The following is a 23,484-nucleotide window of genomic DNA, read 5'->3' as shown; positions in this document are numbered from 1 at the left end:
TGATATGTGACATGTCTTGGAGAGATGAGGGTTGAACTTCAGAGCATGTGTGCCTGGGAAATGCTTAAAACCTTTACAAAGTAGGGGTAGGAGAAGTCACAGAGGAGAAAGGGAGGAAAGAGAAAGTTGCGGGGGAGGTCTCAATTTCCTCATCTCTATAGGAGAACAAGAGTAAAACCAGATGGTTGCTACCCCCGTGGTGCAGCACAAACATATCCTCATATGGTGTGGTGGATCCAAAGATCAAACTTTTTCAGTGATCTGTTTTGTGTTTGCAAATGGATGAGTTTGTGCCATCACATTGAAAGGTACTTTTTCATAGTTTTCTGAATGGCTCCACGTCAAGGATGTCTCTGATAGAAAGTAAGATACATTTCAAAAAACTGAACTAGCAGAATCCTTATCCTAGGAGAATGTTTGGTAATGATCTTTTGGTAATGACACTTGGCACTGGATTTAACACCCCTCCATTCATGAGCATGAAGATGTTTCTCTAGGCTGACATTGCTAGTCTGGAAAAATCTATAATTCAACCTCCTGCTGACTTGGATTCTTCTCTGTTCAAGCTGCCATAGAGATGCCCAGGAGTCCCTCATGGCCAGAGGTCTAATGTCACTAACTGGCCCAGTTTGTGATGCTATTGTACTGGATTGTCAGTAGAAAAAACAAATAAATCCTGGTCTTCCATGTGCCTGGTACCCTCCTTAGGAAGTATAAACCAATTCTTTGATCTACAAATTGTTATGATTTGTGCAACATATTTTGGTGAAACCAATAAGCCGCAGTTGATTAGACTAGGGATCAATACATGAGCCAAAGGCAACCACAGATGGGTTGGACGTGAGGGAGGCTGGCTAACTCTGAGTTGCCTTCCTGCTAACTCTTCCCAGTAGGGGTTCTGCTATTGAATGGCCGAGCAAACTGGCTTGCTTAAATTCTGTCTTTTGGGGGAAAAAACTCAGACAAATTAAGAGGTGGGTCAGTTACACAAGCTTAGGTCTAGAGCAATGGACAATTTTCCAGAGCACTTTTCTCCTTAAGCCTGTGGCATATCCCCTTGCCACCCAGTACGACTGTGGCTGGTGTGATGATGTAACTTGCCATGCTATCCCGTACCCATGTGTCTGTGCAATACATGTGAAGGTCAGCCTTGCATGAGAAATACCACATGTAAGCCTGCAGTTAGCAACATTTCCATTTGGATCCTGTCGGCTCTTTTTGTTGTTGTAGGCATCATTAGCATAAAAATGAAGCTGTTTTGATTTGCTACTGTCTGTCTGCTATCAGAAAACTGTTATTAGGAAAATCGCATTAATTAGCAACAGCTGAGGAGAGGACAGGCTATTTTGGAGCTGCAGCTGCAAGTCTCCTTGCAATCTGACTGTTGACGAAATTTTAACAATTAACAGAATAAATAGTCACTGAGCGTATTTAATCATGTTAATTTTGTTTTCCTCTATTTGTATTGCTGTTAGGACTGGTAGTTAATCCACATTAAATACTCTGATACCATTAGCATTCTTTAAAGCATAACCTCAGCTATCCTATTCCTCTACGATATACTGGAAGTGATATGTTGTCTACTTTAATGCTAATTTTTTAACTTTATGCAGGAAAATGGAGAATTAATTAAAATTTACCCACAAGGTTGGCCTATTAACTGAAATATTTGATTAAGCTGAAAATCTTAACCATGGTGGATAACAGAATTACATGGATGGGTGGATGGATGGTCAAATGGAAAGAATGACAGATAGAATGACGGATAGTTGACAGATGCATATGTACATATGTATATACATACATAAAGACAGGGTTTGAAAGTACTATATTCTAATCTCAGCTATTTTTTACTTTTCTTTATAATCACCATGAAATCAGCATGGTATGACAGAAAGACCTTTGTAGTCAAGCAGATCAAGTCTGATCCAAGATCTACCTCTTCAGTGTTGTAAGTGAATTACTTCCCTGGGTGTCAGTTTTCTGCCCTATAAGTTGGAGTTAATTCCTACTTTATGGGGTTCTTGTGAACATTAACGAGCTAAAACTGGTATGGAAAGTGCCTAGCATGAAGTAGGTTCTTGAAAAATGTTATTTCCCTTCTTCCTTCTCCTTTAAGCTTTGTGTTACTGTTTACCTTCTCCTGTATTTATACCTTTCCTACTCAACTAGAGAGTTAATTAAACCCTTGTAAGGACAGGACTTGCTCACCTCTGTATGTGTGCACTGCACAGCAGCTGGGGTCTGTTGGATGTTCCTGCGAACACATCAGTGTTAGCCCTCATGCCTTGGCTTTATCATCAGCCAGTACAACAATAATAATAACATCCATTATTGTGGTTATTAGAGGCTGGGAAGGAGAGGGAGAAGGGGGCATAGGGAGAGGTTGGTTAATGGATACCAAATCAGAGCTAGATGGGAAAAATAGTGCTGGTGGTCTGTAGTAGTGCTAGGCATCTATAATTAACAATAATTTGTTATATGTTTTCAAATGGCTAGAAGAGAGGAGTTCAAATGCTCTCATCAGAAAGCAATGATACATTTTTGCAGTAATGGATATGCTATTACCCTGATTTGATCATCACACATTGTACACATGTATTGAATATAATTCTGTACCCCATAAATATGTACAATCAACACATGCCAATTAAAAAATATTAGTAAAAAAATATATCTACTGAGTGCTCACCATGTGCCAGGCATTTTATATTTTTTATATAATAGAGTAAGCATTTTATATAGTTCAAGGGTTCTCAGCCCTAGCTGCTCATTAGAATCATTTGGGCACCCTGATTCCATCCCAGACTAATCAGTTCAGAATTTCCAGAGGTGGGACAGAGCACTGGTGAGTTTTAATAAGCTGCTCAGGTGATTCTGATGTGCAGCCAGGGCTGAGAACCACTGACATAGATTCTCTTGCTTCTCCCACCTATGAGGTAGCTACTATTATTATCTCTTTTTTGTGGATGAAAAAAACTGAGGCTCAGAGGATCAAGCACCTTGCTTGAGTTTATGTAGCCATTAAGAGGTAGAGCCAGCATTAGGAGCCCAAAGAGTTTGACTCCACAACTCATTCCTTTCTTCACTGGGCTCTCCTGTCTCCCATGTAACAATGAAATCCCAAGCTAAACTCCTGGGCAAAGATAGTATGCAGGTGTCCCCAGTGTTATACAGTAGATTTCGACCATCATCAAAGAAAATGTGCAAAAATGCAGCAAATCCTTTCTATTTTAAAAGTGGAGACCAGGTTTCTATCTTGACTTTTACACTCAGGGTCTATGTGATCCAGTTTAAGTCACATTATCTCTCTGAGCCTTAATCTCCCCCAGTGATGATGTCAACCTTGCAAGAGTAGTTGAGATGTAGAGTAGAAAGTGCTCTTTAAAAGCTAAACTACTTAAAAAAACGTAAAGGGCATTTCCTATGTCTTACCTCCTGATCCCCATTTAATAAGGAGGAAAACAGGTTCAGACTAGGTAGAGCCAGGATGTCAACCATGACCTGTCTGACCCCAGAGCCCACCTGTGAGGGGCAAAGTTTGTCTAATGAAACATTTGCAACCAGTCAAGGACCTTCTTGAAAACATGATTAGCAGTAGAATAGGTGGTGACTGCCAAAAAGGTGTGGAAAGGGAGACTTTTCCTGGCTGTAGAGGAATAATGGAATAATTAGGCTTTTCTGTGAAGACCTGTTTTAGAGATGACTGTGGCAGTGGCTGTGGGGAGGAGTTTGCTCTTCCCCCTTCTACACTCTTTTCCAGCCAGTAACACTGGCACTTCCTGGCTTTGTTCCAGGGGCAAAAGTGAAAATAAAAATGCAGCCTGGTTCCAAAGAGGGCCTCTGGCATTTTGGGCTCTCAGAGGAATATTCATGTGCCAGTCCCTTTGCCTGTTCTTTCTTTTTCCCTTCCCCATGCCTAGCACCAGCCTGGAGCATAGCAGGTGCTCACTAAATGTCTGTCACATGAATGACTGAGTCCTGTGGGGTAGTGGGGGGGAAGAAGTTGGTGAAAACTCTGCTGCCATTCCTTCCTGCTCCATCCTCCGGAGGCACCACACACTAAAGAGCTTTTTGTATCTTTTAAGCTCTGACTTTGCCTTATTCACTTTGTACCCTGGACTGCTCACCTTGACCCAACTTTGTGTCCAGTTTTCTGCCTGGCAACTGCCTCTCCCAATGAGGGCCCTTTGGACCTGACCCTTCTTTGACTTAACCCTTTGCTGCCCTCTCCCACCAAGAGTGGCTCTGGCTCTGCAGCCACCCTGGGTAAACCCTGACTTGGTCCAGCCCGGGCTCCAGCTCTCCCTGTGTGCTGTGTAGGTCACATATGACTGACTACAGAGCAGGCATGAGAAGGAGTGGGTGGGAAGAAGGGAGGTGACTTGAATGGGTAAGATGCACCAACAGATCGCAGTTTACAAGCATCTACCCCCTTTGCCCCTCTAGTTAGAGAACTGTTGAGGTCCGTGAGCCTCTTTATAAAAGACAATCCTTGTGAGAAGTCAGGCTCATTAAAGATGTACTCACGCACTGTGGCAGATCAAAAGCTTGGGTGGAGTTAGACAGTCAGGGGTGCAAATCCCAGCTCTACTAATTATGAGCTATATGATGTTGGGCAAGTTGTGCCTCAGTTTCCTCCTCTGTAAAATGGAGGAAATAACAGCATCTTCATCACAGGATTGTTGACACTTACTTTAGCTGTTTATTATTGTTATTAAAAAATTAGAGCAACACCCAGTTGGCTCAAAGAAGGGATATTTTGGCAAAGGAAGGGATAAAGAAGAGAAAGGAAGTAAAGAAAAAAGAAGAGCATTCACCGAGCACTAACTCCTAAACAAAGGCCTTAGCACAGCCCCACCTTTGCCCAATCTCCGTCTTTCCTACTCCTCCCTCAGGACCCACTTGCAGGCCCCCAAATGTTCCTTGCTTTTGCTGCACTAGAGACAAGCCCACACTCTGCTACCTCTGCATCCCCTCCCCTGTTGCCTTTTTGCCACTGCTCTTTGTCACTCAGAAGTTGTGCTCTCTGGACATTTCTCACCACCTCTGGCTAGGTTGGGAGCCCATTGACCCCAGCCCTGTGCTTCGCCCACAGCAGCCATTTCACACCCTGTGGTGGCTGCCTTTGACTGGCCTATTTCCCCACCACTCTGCCAATTCTTGGTAGCAGAGCCGGCATCCTGCTCAGCTCTGTGTCCTCGCTGCCTGGCACTGTGCTCGGAGGGTGGTGGTGCTTCGTGCGTGCACACTACAGGAAGGAATCAATGAGAGAATGAACTCAGCCCAGTCTCAGGCCTGGAGGGTCCCTGCCTGCCTTCTCAATTGGATCAAGTGACTTTTCACCCAAATCTTAGCCCAACCTTCTGGGAGGAAGAAAAGAGAAAAGAAGAAAGAAGGGAAGATGCCAATGTAGCTCTTCTCTTTTCCCTTCCACCCCACCCCCCCTGATTTTGAGTTGAGTCTTTTAAACTTGAAACCTTTTCGACCCTCAGGTTAACTTACAAGAACACAAAGAACTTTTTTTAAAGAAGCATTTGAGAGTAAGTGGTTGACATGATGCCCTGTCACCTCGAGTACTTTACGGTGTATTTCCTACAAACAAGGATATTCTCCCACGTAACCCCAGTACCAGCATCAGATTTAAGAAGTTAACATCAATACATCTAAACCTCAAAACGTGTTCAAGTTTTGGCAATTGTTCTTCTGTAGCCAAAAGATCTAGTTTAGAATTGCAGTATTGCATTTAGATTTTATGTCACTTTAGTTTCCTTCAGTCTGTTTGAGAACAGTTCCTCAGTCTTCCCTTGACTTTTATGACTTTGAAACTTTGGAATCATGTCAGTTATTCTGTAAAATGTGTGAGCTTGTCTGATGTGTCCTCATGATTAGATTCAGGTTATGCGTCTCCAGCAGGAACGTCATCGAAGTGCTGCTGTGCTCTTCTTGTCGCATCCTGTCAGGAGGCACATGATTTAGGTTTAGATTTGTCCCATTACAGGTGTCTGCCAGATTTCTCCACTCTCAAGTTCCTGTTTTTCTCTTTGTGGTTATTAAGCATTTTCAAGGCAGGTACTTTGAGATTATACAAACATCCTGTTCATACATTCCAATTATTCATTCATTTATTTATTTAACTGGCAAATGTATTTATTTATGTCAGTTGACCTGTGGTTTTCCATTTTATTTAATGGGTTGTAATCTATTACTCATACAAGTGTATGAGACCTTAGAGCCCATGTATTTTTGTGCTTGGTTTTCCTCCTGTCTTTTTTTTTTTTTGGTGGCTGGCCGGTAAGGGGATCTGAATCCTTGACCTTGGCATTATAACACTGCGCTATAACCAACTGAACTAACCGGCCAGTCCCTTTCCTCCTGTCTTAATATCATATTTTAATGTTTATTTTCCCTGGTCTTGATTTTTTAAATTTAACATGACTATTTTGTTTTATTTATTTATTTATTTTTTCCTATTGCCATTTCATATTCTTTATGGGAATGGGCAAGAAGCAAGCAAGCAAAAGAAATGAGGACCCAGTGAGACTGACAATAGTTTTTGAAGCTTGAAAAACCCCCTTTAAAAATGTAAAGTTTTTGTCCTAAGTACCAGAAACTAAAATTCATTTCTGGGGGTGAACTACTTCTTTGTCGTAGAAAACATCTACAAGGTGATCTTCATTTTATAGCAAATATAAAGCAATGATAATAACAGCAGCAATATAGAGCTTATATGGTGCCAGACAATGTTCCAGGTACATGACATATGCTAACTCGTTTGACACTCACAGCAACTCCGTGAGGTATGTGCTATTATTATCTCCATTACAGGGGAGGCATCTGAGGCACCCGGAGTTTAAAATGACTTGCCTAATGTCATTAGTAAGCGCTCCTGCCAGAATTCAATCTCAAATGGCCTGCCCTGAATGTATACCTTTTTAACTCTGATGCTAAACCAATCCAGAGGGGAGATGGGTCTGGAATTTGGGGCAACTAGGACTTGTACAGGGGCATTCTTTTGGGGGAACTAAACTGGCTACTGAGTCTAGGCAGGAAGTCTGATGCCCACCAAGTGTGAGACAGACTTACAACAGGGAACCTCCAAGAATGGGCTTGGGCTCGTGAGCCCTGAGAGCAGCCAGGCCTAAAACCCAGTTATGTAGCTCTCTGTGGTGCTCTTCTGGCATTCCCTAAGCTTTCAACAATGTCTTATTAACTATTGTTGTCTGGCCCTAGCTGTGATGTGGGGTATAAAGGAACAGGCTGGAGTCCATGCTTGGAGCAGAGGAAGGGAGAGCAGCCACCTGAGACACAGATCTGGTGGGTGGCCGAGGGGGCAGGCAACAACCTGTAGTTTTTGGTACTTGTTATAATTTCCTAAGGATTCCCCCAAATTGGGGGGAAGTCAACACAGCAGAAGCCTGGTCTTTCTATAGATAAGGAAGAATTTGTTCCTAAATAATAATCTGCAAATAGCACTTTCCATTTAAAAAGATGGGGGGCCACCCTTTTAGGTGTCAGACTTGCCCATCAGAGTCTGCATCTTGGGTTCTGTTTAGAGCATCCTCTGTTGCCTCCAGCACTACTCGGGTGAGGCTGTGGATCATTCTTGTACCAAACTTTGATTTCAGAGCTGGTATCCAGGACATTAGCCAAATTTTCCCTTTGGGTGCAATCTTTTCTTTCACAGCACATATCAAGTTGTTGAACGATGAAGAAAGCAAGGGGAGTCTTCCATTTCAACACACAAAGAAACAAGTAGAAAGATATGCAATAAGTGTGTTATTGCATATAGTGTCCCCCCTACAGAGACATTGATGAAGAGGTACTGCAGGCCATTGATTGGACACATGATAGATGGGAAAAAGTTAAATCCAAGGGATACTGCTGAAAGCCAAACACATAAAAACGAGGATAAAGAAAGCAGATCCAGGAAGGGGGTTTTATCTAGCAACACAGCTGGTGCAAAGGAAGACTCCTCCAAGCAACGTGGACTGGAACAGCGGCGCCTGAGCAAGTACATGCTGACTCATCAGAGTTCTACGTGGCCCACAGATGTGTTTAATTTTATATATTGAGACCGATTTGCACACTGTGAGCATGCACGAACCCAGCTGCCTGGCCACATAAGCACAGCAGATATGTAAGAGTGGGAGATCCTGGCTGCTTCTCCAAGGGCTCTGTCTGTTTGCTCTCACTGGTTTCCTGATTGTGGAGGCACAAGACAAGACCGAGCCCTGAGGCTTTCATCCAGGATTGTGGCCCAACCACCCATCATTCACCACTCCCCAGTTTTTTCTGCACTCTGGAAGGCTTTTCTGAGTAGCTGGGACTGTTGTTTAGAGTCTGGGTGTAATTACCACAAAACAGCCTCTGACTTCTAGAAAAAAGAATGAAAACTGGACTTTGGACCATGTAGAAGATGATAGCTAACGAGTTCTGCACCCAAAACTGCAATTACAGCAATTCTGATGTCATCTTTAATCATGCCGATTTATGTTTTGAAAGGAAACCAAATGATAAATATAATGATTATTTCTGTTCATGCTTCCCCCTCTCTTTCTCCTCAAAAACTGGCAATAGCACTAAAGTCAAATTAAACATCTGTTTGAAAAATAAGCTAGGGAGCTGATGACAGCTGCTCTGGACTTACAAATGCACCACAGCTGTCAAACTCTAAATTAACAATGATTTTCATTTATGAACAGCATAGAACTAAGACATAAAGGATCTTTTTCTCCTCTGTTTCCACAGCTTCCAGGGGCTGTTAAATGTGAAACTTTTAGGGAAATGTGCAAGGAAATATGTAGCTGAAATCGGCCCACAATAATTAATCATGGAGAGAGGAGGGGACATTCTTCTTATGTAATCTCATTTCTTCACTGGTTTAGGTTGGGGATTCTCTGTGGCAAGCATGCTTGTAGGGGGGCAAATCACTCAGAGCCAATTCTTTGTTAGTTGAGCAGTGATGGAGCTGCTGAGTGCCTGGAGGAGCACCGTCCTCTACAGCACTGAGGACTTGTCTTTGGAGCATTGTTTGCATCCTTAGTGGGCTTCAGCCCTTGCTTCCTCCAGAAGAGTAGCGAATGCCCAGGTATATGGCTTTGTTACACTCTGGTCACATTCTGAGTGCAGAGATCTAATCAAGCCATTTTGGTGACAGGATAAAATATACTAGGCTGTTTCACACATACTTCATGACCCTGAAAGACAAACAAAGTACGGGTGGAACCATTTCTTTGTCCTTTTCGGCTCTTGTCCCAGAGACATCACTGTCCCTCCTAGGGATGGAGTGAGACTCGGGTGTGGGGCAACATGCCAACTATGTATATTTCCTGATTAAAAAAGTATACGAACTGGAAGTTAATTTAGGTTTGATACCACCTGATCCTTTTCCACTGTTGCTCACAGTTTCCATTTTTGTCCTTTAATCATCTCATATCAAAAATGTTCACAGGAATAAACAAATTGTGGTATATCCATACAATGCGATATTATTCAGCAATATAAAGGAATGAAGTACATGCTACATGATACATGCCACAACATGGATGAGCTTCAAAAACATTACAGTAAGTGAAAAAAGCCAGGCACACAAGGTCACGTATTGTAGAATTCCATTTACATGAATTATCAAGAATAGGTGAATCCATAGAGACAGAATGCAGATCAGTGGCTGCCAGGGACTGGGGGGAGAGGAGCAGGAGGGGAAACTCTCCAGTGAGTAAGAGGTTTTACTTTGGCGTGATGAAAGTGTTTTGGAACTAGGTAGCAGTGGTGGTTGTACAACATTGTGAATGTACTAAAAGCTACTGAACTGATCACTCTAGAATGGCTAATTTTTTGTTATGTAAATTTAACCTCAGTTAAAAAAAATGTTCACAGGTCAAACATCTTGTTTTGATCTCAAACTGACCAAGGCAGGGAATATATTGTCAATTTTGGCTACATCAGTGGAAGAGGACTGGAACTGGTTTTGCTGCCATAGACCTGGGGCCTGGTGCACAGGTGGGTGGGCCATGTGCTTTTGCATGCCCACCAACTTGCAGTCACCCTCTGGATCCCCATGATGTTGGCACAGTCACAGAGCAGAGCTTCAGTTTTCCCACCTGAGCTTCAGTTTACTGCTCTGCCTGGAGTTCTGTCTAGGGCCTGCTCTTCTGCAGTTGTACTTCCTATTTAATTCTTGCCAATTTTCTTCCCTGCGGGCTGGATTCTGCACGTGGGATCCCAGCTATTGAATGAAACTCTGCTGTCACTGGAGAGCTCCTCTGGAACCATGTCACCGCTGGCCTCCCTGGAACCCCTGGCATCTGGATTCTACCTATTGGATGGTAGATCCTGGGCCATCTGAGTCTTCCTGAACCAAACACATGTTGCCCATTAGCCATGGCATTGGTCTTTCTGAATGCTCTCCCAAGAAACAGCCACTTTAGCTGGTTCAGGGATTCCCAACCCCTTTCTGTTAACCCCTTGCTTCCTCCCTGGTTAGCATTGCTGAGGTCCTAGCCTGCCTTGAGTGAAAAAAACCCCTGATTTACAACAAAGGAGCCTGTGGTTCTTCTCACTACCTAATGCTAGAAAAATTGTGGGGTTAGCTTCGCCCCACATCAGATCCTCCCAACCCTACCATTTCCCTCTAAATAAACATAGTCATCCCATGTAGGTTTTCTATGTTATTTTCTTTGAAGATAAAAAGGGTTGGTGAGCCCTATGGAGTTAAAGTATTATAAGTGCTAGCTGATTCCTCCTTAATACTCACCCTCTTTTCCCACTAACAAGCCTTTCTCTTGCCAGGTTCCCTGGGCTTGTTTTCCATTCTCTAAATGACATATCATTTCCTCACTTGGGGAACAACCTCTCCCCCCACAGGCAGTCCTTGACCCCCAGGTTTACAGGAGGAGCTCTGCCCTGCTCCTCACAAACCAACAGAGGCAGAAGGTGGGGTAGGGAGTGGGGAATCAAGCTCAGTCAGTGTAGCTTAGTGTTGATTAGGTATCAGCAAGGGTTTTAGGGTCAGGTGGAAGTGGGTTTAAGTCCCAGCTCCAGTACTTAACTGCTTTATTACCCCGAATATAAACTCACTTACCTCAGTTTTCTCATCTGCAAAATGGGAATAATACATAAAGTGAAAACCTTACAGGGCTTTTATGAGGATTAAGTAAGATAAGTCATGCAATACATCTAGCATAGCACTTGGTAATAAATGTAAGCTACTTACACTATTATTCAATTAATCAATATATTGGGCACTGTCTGAATTTGTTTGGGCTGCTATAACAAAATACCATAGACTGGATGGCTTGGAAACAACAGAAATATATTTCTCACAATTCTGGAGTCCGGAAAGTCTAAGATCAAGGTGCCAGCAGACTTGGTGTTCAGTAAATACCCATTCCCGGTTTACAGATGGCTGTCTTCTTGTATCCTCACATGGTGAGAGAGAGAGAGAGGAAGCAGCTCTCAAGTCTCTTCTAAGGGCACTGATGCCATTCATGAGAGCTCCACCCTCATGACCTAATCACCTGCCAAAGGCCCCACCTTCTTCTATCACCACATTGGGGGTTAGATAGACGTCTTGCAGGTCTATCTAGTGCAGCAAGAATCTGCTGAACATCCACATGTGCACAACTCAGGAGTGCAGGGGCGTTCATGCATGTGGGGCCCCCCTTGATCAATGGAGGGTGGAGGCCAATGGAGGGTGGTTTCCGCCTTTACCCTGGCACACTGTTCTGAGAGACATGCCATAAGGCTTCTCCTAACGCCCCAGTAGGATCAAGCACCAGTTGCCTGCAGTGATGGCCAAGTCAGTAACACTTGACCAAATCACTGCCCCCACCCCTCACTCCTGCTTCCTGGGATCACTTCCCAAATAAGACCTGCTTACAAGCTTTGTCTCAGCTGGGCTTTTGGGAGAATGCAGGCCAGGAATCAACCATTATTGAGTTTCTAGCACTGAAGTATACATTGGAGCAAGAAGCAACCAATTTTTTTCTATAAAGGACTAGATAAGAAATATTTTATGCTTTGTAGGCCATACAGTCTCTGTCACAACTTTTCAGTTCTGCTGCCGTATCACAAAAGCAGCCCTAAGCAACATATAAATGAATGTGGCCATGTTCCAATATAACTTTATTTACAAAAACTGGCAGTGGACCAGATTTGGCCCATAGGCAGTGGTTTGCCAATTCCTGCATTAGGGCCACAAAGAGAAGTGAAATTGATCTCTGCCTTCATGAAGCTCACAGTCCTGTGTTGGGAGGAGGACTTCCTAGAAATGAGGTTGTAAACGTGGCTGGACCAGTCACAAAGAGCCTCAAACACCATGCTAAGGCATTTCGACTTTATTCTCTGGCACTGGGGAACATTGAATTAGTCCTCAGATCTTGTAGCAGCTGCAGCTTGGATTAGGTTATTTCACTGGCAAGAAAGGAATTGCTTCTTTTTAACATTTATGTGAAACCCAGTCCTGCCAGAGAGCTGCCTCCTCTCACTTCACCAGAACCCTTAGCGATGCTTCCATTACCAAATTTCCCACCCTGGATTGCAGCAACAGGGCCACATCCTCATTTGATACCCTTGAGGCAACCAGATGTGTTCTGGAATTCAGAATATTTTTGGATTTCAGGAAGATAATATAGTGTACATTCTATATATTTTGTAGCATTCCCATCAGGGTCTGGAACAGCATCTCACAATCAAACACATTAATATTTACACTAAAAGACGATAAATAACTCAAGTAAGTTCAGGGCAGGCTTTGGTCCTAAATGAATTATGAGAAATCTTTTGGATTTTAGAGCTTTTTGGATTTCAGAATTAGAGATGAAGGGCTGTAGACCTGACTGGTTTTGTTCGTGTTTTACCACTAGACTGTGACAACCTCAAAGACAGCCTCCATGTCCTCAGTGCCTGCACACAGGAGGCACTCAATAAATGTTACCAAGGGAATGAGCAGACAAGAAAGGCTGGAGAACAGGGTTCAGGGAGGGATTCAATGGAAGGCTTGTCAGGAACTGTGGTGAAGGACATGGGAAGACTTAAATACTGTGAACTTTATCTTAAGGTGACAGGGAGCCTCGTTCAGGTTTGTTAGGTAAGTGGTATGACTCAGCTGTGTATGAGAACAAGTCTTACACCAGTGTGAGGAAGGATCAGAGGGCAAAGGACTAGGGTGATCAATTAGAAGTTTCCTGCAATAGAAAGGCAAGAAGTGTCTGTGAATAAGGTAACAAATGCAAAGCAAATGATAGACAGAAAAGACAGTTATAAGCACAGCTGCCAAGATCTAGCTACTAATGAGATGCTGGGAAGAGGGAGAAGTCAGACTTGAACCTGACCCTGTGGCACCAGTCTGAGATGGTAGAGTGCAGCATTAAGGTCACAGACTCTGGAGCCCGGATGCTTCTGATTGAATCCCAGCTTTGTCACTTACTCTGTGACCTTGGGCAAGTTAGTTAACATCTCTGTGCTTCAGCTTCCCCCTTATTGTCTGCTTCACAGGGTTGCTACGGCTTGAATAAGTATCTGTAATGCACCAAGAACAGTGCTTGGCTCTTGGCTGTTATTAATGCTTGTAGCCAATCACTACTTCATAAGGCTGAATTCCCCGAATGGTTCACCAAATGACTGTCTCCACAAGAGAAGGATGACCCACATCCTTCCATCTCAGACCCTTCCAGGAAGGGACAAGTAGGTGCTGGAATGCCACCCAAAGATAACAAGTGCATGGAAAGAGAGGATCACTTCAGGAGACAAAACTTTTGTCAGACTCAATGGGACAGGAATTCCTTCTGGTGGGGTCTGTAAACATCTATCCTACCCATGGGGACTTTTCCTTTTAATCAGTTGCTACTTTGCTATAATGGTTTGTAGCATTGTAGCATGCCAAAGAAACTTTAAGTGCTGGGTCAGTCATTTGCAGGGAGAAGGCTCTAAGGAGGGCTGCCTGGAAAGTCTGTAATTTAGAAATGTTCAAATCTTTACATCCAAATGGAAAATGGAAATGGTGTCAGGTTTGTGCCAAAAGGAAAGTCGTAATTGCTATGTGCTTCCTTTCCCGGCCCTCCTGGGTAAAGGAACGCTACCAACCAAGCAGGCTTCAGAGCCGTCATCTGCAGACATTCAGCAGACTCTGTAGCTTATTCTACCAGGCTGCCTTCTCCCAGGAATATTACCCAAACCCTGCAACGCAAATGCTCTATTTTGCAAGTGAGGGCTCTTCAACAAAGTTGGTATCTCCCATTTCATCTGTCCTGATCTTTGCTGCCAGATTTAAGCATCCTTCTTCTCAGTGTGTCTGTCAACTGTTTAATAACCACTAATGGTCCCCTTATTCCTCTTGAATCAAATTAAATCTCTTCATGTTGACATTGGAGGACATCCATGATTTAGCAACGGATTTTGGCCCCCAAAGATCTTCTAATCTTCACAAGTCTGTCTGTTTACTGCCTCCCAAGGCTGCCAAATGTACTTTCACCTCCAAGCTCTCACTTCAGTTTTCACTGTCCCCCCTTCACCTGGAATAACCTCTTCCCTTCTGTCCAATTATCCAAACCCTACCACTGCCTCCAAGATATAATTGCTAATATTTCCAAGAAGCTTTGATTATTCCATTTCTCACTCATCTTCTCTGTGAATTCTACCCATGTAGAATTTGTCCCATTTATGTCTGTCTTGGGTTTGCTAACATATTTTCACTTACAGCACATCTAGACTGAAAATATCTTGAAAGTCAAGATCACTGTTTATACTCTGAGTCTTTCTCAGTGCCTGGTATACTCTGGACACATGGTAGAAGCACATGGAATACTGGTTGGTTTCCTAAATACTACTTTCAACATGAAAAAGAAAGAAATTTTCTTAGCTAGATAAAAGGTCTTTATGATTAAAGGCATCGATTTGAAACCTGTATTACTACATATTATAATTAAAAGTGAAAAAATAGTATTCCTATTAAATCAGGAATAAGCACAAATACCACTATCTAATGTTGTACTAGAGATGCTAGATAATAAACTAAAACATGAAAAATAAACAAAAGGTATATATGTTTTTCATTTTCAGATGTGACCATTTATGTTCACAATTTCCAAAGAATGAAAGAACAAGCCTTTAAAACTACCAAGAATGTTCATCAGTGTCCAGATTCAAACTTAAGGTACAAAAATCAATAGCTTTCCTAAAGACAAGCAATCTGTGATTAGAAAGTATAACAACAACAACATCAAAAGATCCCATTCACAAAAGTGATAAAACTATAAATTACCTATGGGGTAAAAAGCCTCACAAGAATGTGCAATCTAAATGAACAAAAATTACAAAGCTTCCTGAAGTCCTGATAAAAAGGGAATGTTTCATGTTTCTGACTGGGAATACGTGTTACAGGGATGCTAACTTTTCCCAGGTTAAACTATTAATTCAGTAAAACACCATTCAAAATCCCCAAGTAAGTTTTTATTGAACACAAGAAACTTATTCTACTATTCGCCTGAAATTACAAATCTGCTTGAATGACCATGAACATTTTGAACTTGATTAATCAATAATGACTTTCTATCAAAATGTAAAATGGTGTGGGTTTCATGGAGGAATAGGTAAAAGATCAACAGAATAGAACAGATCTGTATAAAAATTGTGTATTTGACGAAGTAGCATTTCAAACCACTGTGAACAGGATAAACTATTTGATACATAACTATCCATTTTGGGGAAAAAAGTCAGATTTCAATTTCCCACCTGTGCCGGATATCTTTGGTTTGCTCCTGCAGATGCCTGTTCCACCCTTCTGCACCCTAGTCGTTCTCTGAGAGTATAACCTGTATGGACTATACCAATGTGCTCCATCGTCCTGGTAGCTGTAGTCAGGCCAAAGAGGAGAACCCACAGGGAATCAGAGAAAGGCAGTAGGCTGGGGTCCCCGAAGGTTTGCCTCAGGCTAGTTGCATCCCTTAACCAAGAGTCTCAGATGCTGTAAGGCAGTGGTCTTTCCATTCCCTCTTTCCCCTCCTCTTGCCCCTTCAGGCCTGGGTGGTACAGGCCTCCCCTACTGTTATTCTTCCCGCACCATTGTAAATAGGTCCCTCCTTAAACTTTCCTTTGGCATTTCATTTGGAGCATGCCATCTATTTTCTGTTGTCTTCTTGACACCGTACCATTTACAAAATTAAATTCTAGGAAGGTTAAAAAGCTACATTTATTTTAAAAATCTATAAAAATATTAAATATATGGTAATACATTTATAACCTTAAGTGCAGGAAAATTATTTTTGAGCAAATCAAAATTCGTAAGGGAAAGGATGGATACATTTGGTAAATCAAAATTTCAAACTTTTGGGTGATTAGACATCTATAAGCAAAGTTAAAAAAAAGGCAGAGAGAAATATTTAACGAAGTGTTATTATCTGGACTACATAAAGATCAATTTTAAGTATAAGTATATATGTTTTAAATAAATAAAATTATATATTTTATATATTTACATATATATCTATAAAATATATTTTAAATATAATAATTTGTATTTTTAAAATATCTAAATATATAAAATCAATTTCAAGAAGACAGATAATTAGAACAATTGACAAGTATATAAATGGCCATTCACAGCAGGAATAATGCAAATGGAGTAAATATGAGGGACCTTCAAAAAGTTCATGGGAAGATCCACATTATCTTTCAATTCTATTTTCCACGAACTTTTTGAAGCACCCTCATATATGAAAAGATTCCTAACATACTAGTAAACGGGAAAATACAAATTAACATAAGATACCATTTTTAACTATCAGATTGGTATAATCTTAAAGATTGATAACATCAAGGCTGTTGAGCAAATAGGGATTAAGGCTCTCTTGTTCATAGTCAGGGAGACTGTTTAAGTTGGCAAGCTTTTTGGAGGAAAATCTGGCAGTGTCTATTAAGATAATAAATGTGTGTCCCTTATAATTCCATTTCTTGGCATCTACCATGGATAAAAGCTTGGATGTTCATCATAACATTATTTGTAATAGTACAAAACTGGAAATAATCTAAATATCCGTCAACTATGGAATAATTAACACATCCATACCATAGATTATATTTGACAGTTTTTTAAAAAAGGTAAATCTATACATACTGACCTGGACATATTTCTAATACATCTTATTTAGAGAAAAACCATTCAAGTTCAGGACATTATGTGTAACACTGAATAAACTAAAATTCCCACAAAAATGGAAACTGTACTTTTATGTTTACCTTTATGAATATAAATGCACAGATAAAAGTCTTGCTGTCTTTGTGTCAGAAACTCTGGGATTTATTGGGGGACATATCAGGGATTTTTGACTTTTTCTGTATCCTGTATTTTTCTGTATTTACCACTGTCTTGTTTGAAATTTTACAATGTGATTGTATTTATGTCTTACCTATAAAATTATTACTTCTTTAATGAATAGCTGTCACTTATAGATGATTCCTTCCGAAAAAATAAATAAAAGAAAGGAAGAACATTTGCTTTAGAGTTCAATGAATGTGTGACTTCAGGAAACTTGTCTAATTTCCCTGGAGCCTGTTTCCTCCTCTGTAAAATGGGGTAGTTTGCTGTGAAGATCAAATTAGACAAAGCCTGCTAGGTGTGCATTTAAGTTCTTGGTTTATGGTTGACCTTTTCTCTCTCCCCCATGTGACCTGTGAGACTCTCCAGGGCCAAGCATAGGCTTCGGCTGCCTGAACATCCTGGACACCTGGGCAAATAGAAGTTCAGTTGCACTTGTGCAAAGGATGAGTGAATGAATGAGCCACACATGTTAATTGTTAATGGATAAACATATGTTCACACACATTGATTGTTAATGGGTAATCAAGAGATACCTTTCTGGCTCCCACCAGGAAGATCAAATGCTTTGGTTTGTGAGAATAATAAATCAAAGAAAACCAGAGATCTAGGCCAGAGGAAAAGGAGTTTTTAAGAGCAGGAAGACTCGTTATGTAGATCCGATGTTTTCAAACTATCTTCTTTAGAGCTCAGGCTACCATGGGGTAGAGGTGTGGTTCTGGAGTGCCAAGCTGGGAACCCAGTCTCCACGCTGAGAGACTGAGTATACTAACAGACAATGGCCAGGCCATATGGGACAATGACAGTAGAATTTTGACCTGCAGCCTTGGGGCCCCAGCAATAGGCCCACAACATCCGGACTTGGTCAATGACTGCCAACTGCCCTATTTTTTGCTCCCACCACTTCCCGCACTTTCAACTCAGAACCAACCAGAGAAAGCCAAATATGCCCTCCCAACCAATCACTAAGATACCCCACTTATAGTTACCCGGCCTCCAGCTTTCTCACGCCAGCGACCTCCAATCAGAGCAGACCCGATTCTTCCTTTTATTCACTATAAGGCCTTCCCACTCCTCTGCCTGCCTCTGAGTCTCTGCCAAGTGCTAGCGATGGCAGCTGACTTCCTTGCTATACAGCAAGCTCTGAACACATAGCCTCCGTTCTCATTTCAGTCATCTTTGTTCATTTCCACAGGCCTTCACCCACATTTCAGCTAGATATGAGATATGTGTGATGTATTGGGGTTTATAGATAAGATTTCATTTTTAAAATTCCACTGCTAATTTTTTTAAAAAAATCCCAAATGTAGATTAATGACAAGCACCAAACCTTCCAAGGAGTCTGAAAAAGGATGCTCAGCTTGCATTAAATTAAGAAAAAAAAAAAAAAAAAATGATGTCCAGACAGATGGCAGCAAGGGGAGGCCAGACAAAGACAGGGCTGAGTCTGGACAATGGACAGATGTTCCCAGAGATCTCTGTGGGGCTTTTCCACAGCCAGGCGTAGCTGATGTCCAGGAACTGCAGGGACTGGAATGTCTGGGTGGGAGCCTTTCTTATCAGCCTCTCCTCAGGGTTATAAGTTTGTTAAAATGTCCACTTTTGACAAATACAGAAATAAGGCCTTAGAGAATTTAAAGAAGAGGAAGATGGTTGGGAAGTTCCCAGCCCCTACCTCCATGGAAAAATGACTTCTTGGATGCTAAGATTGGAGCTATGCCCATCTATCCATGACTATTTGCCTGTCTGAAATCCTAAATTCTCAGCATTACTCTATACAGGGCTTTAAATCTATTTAAAATAGATCATAGCGGCATTTCCCAAACTGGTGAATGTTAATAGATATATCCACCAAAAAAAAAAAAAAAAAAAGAAAAAGAAAAAAAAGAAGGAAAAAAAAAGGAGTTTTACAGTCAAATAAGTTTGGGAAATGTGGGAAGAAACCAAGTTAAACAGATTTCTTTTTGGCAGAACTTTGCAAAACCTTCAATATGCTAATATATGTTATGAATCTGCAAGAAGAGGATACAGTCTGCAGCATTTTACAGTCTGCAGCATTTTACAAACTTATCTGACCACAGAAATTGTTTTCCTGCCCATCTATCTACATCTCCTAGAACATCATTCTGTGGCACAGTGCTTTGGAGACAGATTTGAAATAATGCTATCTTTCAGAAAAAAACTATTTTGGCTGGTGAATATCTCTTATCATCTACTTCAACTCCCCAAAAGGAGGATCAAGAGTCCAGACAGGAAGTGGCACCAGAGGGCACTATTGATGGGCAAGGAGGAAGATGGGATCACAAAGCAGAGCCCGAGGCTAACGGAGGTTACATTTGAGTCTCAGGTCAGCCTAAGCACAGTCGAAGGATTCTAGGTGTTGTGGGTTCGGAGAAAATAAAAAGTGTTAAATTCCAGGTGGAAGAAGTCAAAGACTATCTTCGTTTGGTTCGTAATTATTCTTAACCAGCCCCAGTATCATTATCTCTAGTAAGATAGAGAGTGACCCGGAGAATCATCCTATTTGATGAAAACAGAAATTCAGGCAAATGATTCTTTACGTAGCATTTCACCAATGATAGCCCATGGTGCCATTTTAGGATCGAGATCACAGAGGGTAGAGAGATGAGGCAATTTGTCTGATGCCCCAGTTCAGCCACTTTCCTTTCTGTAACCATATCGTGAAGTCTTTAATAAGCTGCAGGGAAGAAGCACGAAGTGCTGTAAGGAGTCCATGATTACTTACTTCAGAATCACACAGCCTGTTCCTGCTGGTGGCGCTACCCAAAACACCTGGATCCGCGTCCTCCTGCGTGGGGTGCTTTCAGTGACGGCAACGGGGCAGTTACTCATAAACTGTGTCTCTTCTTCATCTATGATCTATGGAAAACCAGTGGAAAATAAACACATTAAAATGCAACGTCACTTTGGGAGGGCTCCAAAGTTTCTGAGTTGATGCTTTCTTAATTTTATTTTTAAACCTGTCATTTTGTGTCAGCAGCTCTATATCCTCAGGTACCGGGATAGTGCCTGGCATAGAGTCCCAGTCAATGCTTGTTGAATTAATATAAAACAAGGACAGGGATTGGGCACATCTATGCTCTCTGTGACCAGATCAGCACTTTGAGGAACTGACCACTAGGTGATGATCTTGCTCATTTCACTAGAACAACCAGTGTCCCCTTCAGGGAAGGAGGAGGAGGCTGGGGGAGGGGCTGGATGATCCAAAGCAAACACTATCTGACTGTAGCCAGACTTTGTAATCCAGCTACAATTTCATAACTTAAAAATAAAAGGCTAAAAGAAAACATCCTTTTGGAGGAAGTATACCAAAGTGCATAGAGTCTCCCAGCTTCATAGCACTTTTTACTTGTGTAGACTCTGCTTCCTTAATTTGTGCATTGTATATTCACTAATGGGTATTCTCTTAAATTAACCATCACAGTTTCCTAAGACACTATAAACAAGACGGTAGCCTTTCCCATTCCCCAAGGCTGTTTCAGCTCTTCTTCTGCTTACTTGCTTCTGGGCCTGCTGTGGTATTTGCCTATCCCTCTGGTAGGACTACAGTATATTAAACCTGAAAGGAACTGTTGGGGGGGAAATCATTTAAATCCAATTGGTTTTTAGTGCCAACTCCAATTGATTGGTAGTAGCTCATGTTATGAGTCATGAGTAGTGTTAATAGCATCAATAGATAACATTTATTGAGTGTTTAGTATGTGCTAGGCACTAAGCTAAATGCTTTATCTGAATTACTCATTTAATCTTCAGATACAACCTTATGAGATCATTATACTGTATTGTATTTATTTTACTTTAAAAAAATTTTTTTCTTTTTAGGACAGCAGGTAAAAATAATTAAGTCACGTGAATACCTTAGTTTGTGGTACAATTTCATTACTGGATGAAGCAAAGGCAATCTTTTATTACCTTTTGTTTATTTCTATAGTCTTTATCCTACTTTTATTTTTCTCCCTTATTTAGCACCCACTCTTAAGTATTTAATATGTCTTTCTGAATATATACATATATATTTACTTGAAATTATATAGAATTGTTTTATGTTCTAATGTTTCTTTCACACAACTTTTGAGCTTTTGAGCTATGTCAGTGTTACTATACGTGAATGTAATTCATTGTTTCGGACTGCTGCCTAGTATTTCATTGTATGTATAGACCACATTTTACTTATCCATTTTCCCACTGAGGGGCATTTAGCAGACTTCCAGCTTTTTACCTTTGCAAACATTTCTGCAATGAAGAATCTCATGCTGCTGTACTCATGATCAAAGTTTCTCAGCAATATAAACCATGTAGTGGGATTGCTGGGTTGTTGGCCTGTGGGTATAGTCATATTAATTTCACTAAGCACTGCCAGATTGTTCTGCAGAATGGCTATACCTAATTTTTATCCTATCAGCTATGCACAAGCATTCCCTATTTCCCCATATCCTCACCAGTACTTGTTATTATTGAACTTTCTCTTTTTATTTTATTTTTTATTGAAAAATAATTGATTAAACATATTTGTGGGGTATATAGTTGAATATCAACAACTGTGTACAGTATGTGATGACCAAATCAGGATAATTAGCATGTTCATTATTACAAAATGTGCACATTCCTTGTGTCCATTAACCAATTTCTCAAACCCCCTTCTGCTCCCAATTTCCTACCTCTAGTAACCACAGTTCTGCTCTCTCCTTCCAAAAGTTCAATGCATTATTGTGACCCTTCCTTCCTTCTTCCCTTCTTTCCTTCCTTCTTTTCTTGAGCTCCCACTTATGAGTGAGGACATGTGGTATTTCTCTTTCCATGCCTGGCTTGTTTCACTTAACATAATTTTCTCCAGTCTCATCCATGTTGCTGTGAATGGCAGAATTTCATTCTTTTTTGTGGCTGAATTATTACTGAACTTTCTAATTGATTCCAGTCTGATGGCTATCAGATATGTAGTATCTTCATGTTTTTACTTAATACTAGGAAATATGAGCATATCTTCATAAAGTTATCAGGTTTACCCTTCTGTGAATTTGCCTACTCAGAATCTTTGCATCTTTGCTCATGGATTTTCCTGTCTTTTTCTTCCTTTTTTTCCTAGATCCAAATACCTCATCATTTACAAATATCTTCTCCTTTTTGTCACCCAGACATTAATCTTCTCTGCAGAATTCTTTATTTAACAGAAATAACTTCATCTAGTCAAATTCATCAATTTCTCACCTATGGCTTGTACTTTTGTAATTTTGTTTGAAAAAACTAAGATTACAAAGGTATTATCCAATATAGTCTTCCATTAGCTTTATAATTTTACCTTTCACATTTAGGTCTTCAATCTATTTGGAGATTATTTTTTAATATGATGGAGCAAGGATCCAGTTCCTTTTCTCCATACTGTGAACTACCTTTTAAAAAAAGTAATAAACTTTACTTTTTAGAACAGTTTTAGGTACACAGCAATAGTGACTGGAAAATAGAGAGCTCCCATACATCCCTTGCCCCTACACGTGCACATCCTCCTCTTCTATCAGTATACCACACTGGAGTGGTACATTCGTTGCAATCAAAAAATCTACGTTGACACCAAAATCAAAGTCCATAGCTTACATGAGGGTGTACTCTTGATGCTGTGCATTCTATGTGGTTTTGACAAATGTATAAGGACCTGTGTACAACATTATAGTATCATGCTGAATTGTTTCACTGCCCCAAAAATCCTCTGTGCTCTGCCTATTCATCCTCCCCTTCCCCCAGTCCCCGGCAACTACTAATATTTTACTGTCTCCGTAGTTTTGCCTTTTCCAGAATGTCATAGAGTTGAAATCACACAGCATGTAGCTTTTGCAGACTGGCTTCTTTCACTTAGTAATATGCATTTAAGTTTCCTCCACATATTTTCATGTCTTAATAGCGCTCATTTATTTTTAGCATCAAATAATATTCCATTGTCTGGATGTACCACAGTTTATTTATCCACTCACCTACTGAAGGACACCTTGGTTGCTTCCAAGTTTCAGCAATTATAAATGAAGCTGCTATAAACGTTCATGTGCAGGTTTTTGTGTAGACCTACATTTTTAATTCATGTGGGTAAATGCCAAGGAGCACAATTGCTAGATCCTATGGTAAGAGTATGTTTAGACTTGTGAGAAACTGCTGAAATG

At 41.0% G+C, this 23,484-nt stretch overlaps 1 protein-coding gene across 1 annotated transcript in view; it reads right to left on the bottom strand.

Annotated features, from left to right (window-relative positions):
• Positions 1-23,484, bottom strand: part of SPON1 (spondin 1) — a 271,707-nt gene that overhangs the window by 179,515 nt on the left and 68,708 nt on the right. Inside the window, exon 3 of the mRNA XM_063095511.1 lies at positions 20,064-20,197. Coding sequence (XP_062951581.1) covers positions 20,064-20,197 — 134 coding nt within the window. The remainder of the gene's footprint in view (positions 1-20,063; positions 20,198-23,484) is intronic.

Source organism: Cynocephalus volans, chromosome 4, assembly GCF_027409185.1.
Source record: "Cynocephalus volans isolate mCynVol1 chromosome 4, mCynVol1.pri, whole genome shotgun sequence".
Taxonomy (NCBI): Eukaryota; Metazoa; Chordata; class Mammalia; order Dermoptera; family Cynocephalidae; genus Cynocephalus; species Cynocephalus volans.
The sequence above is the reverse complement of the archived record's forward strand: the minus strand, read 5'-3'. Positions and strand labels throughout refer to the sequence as shown.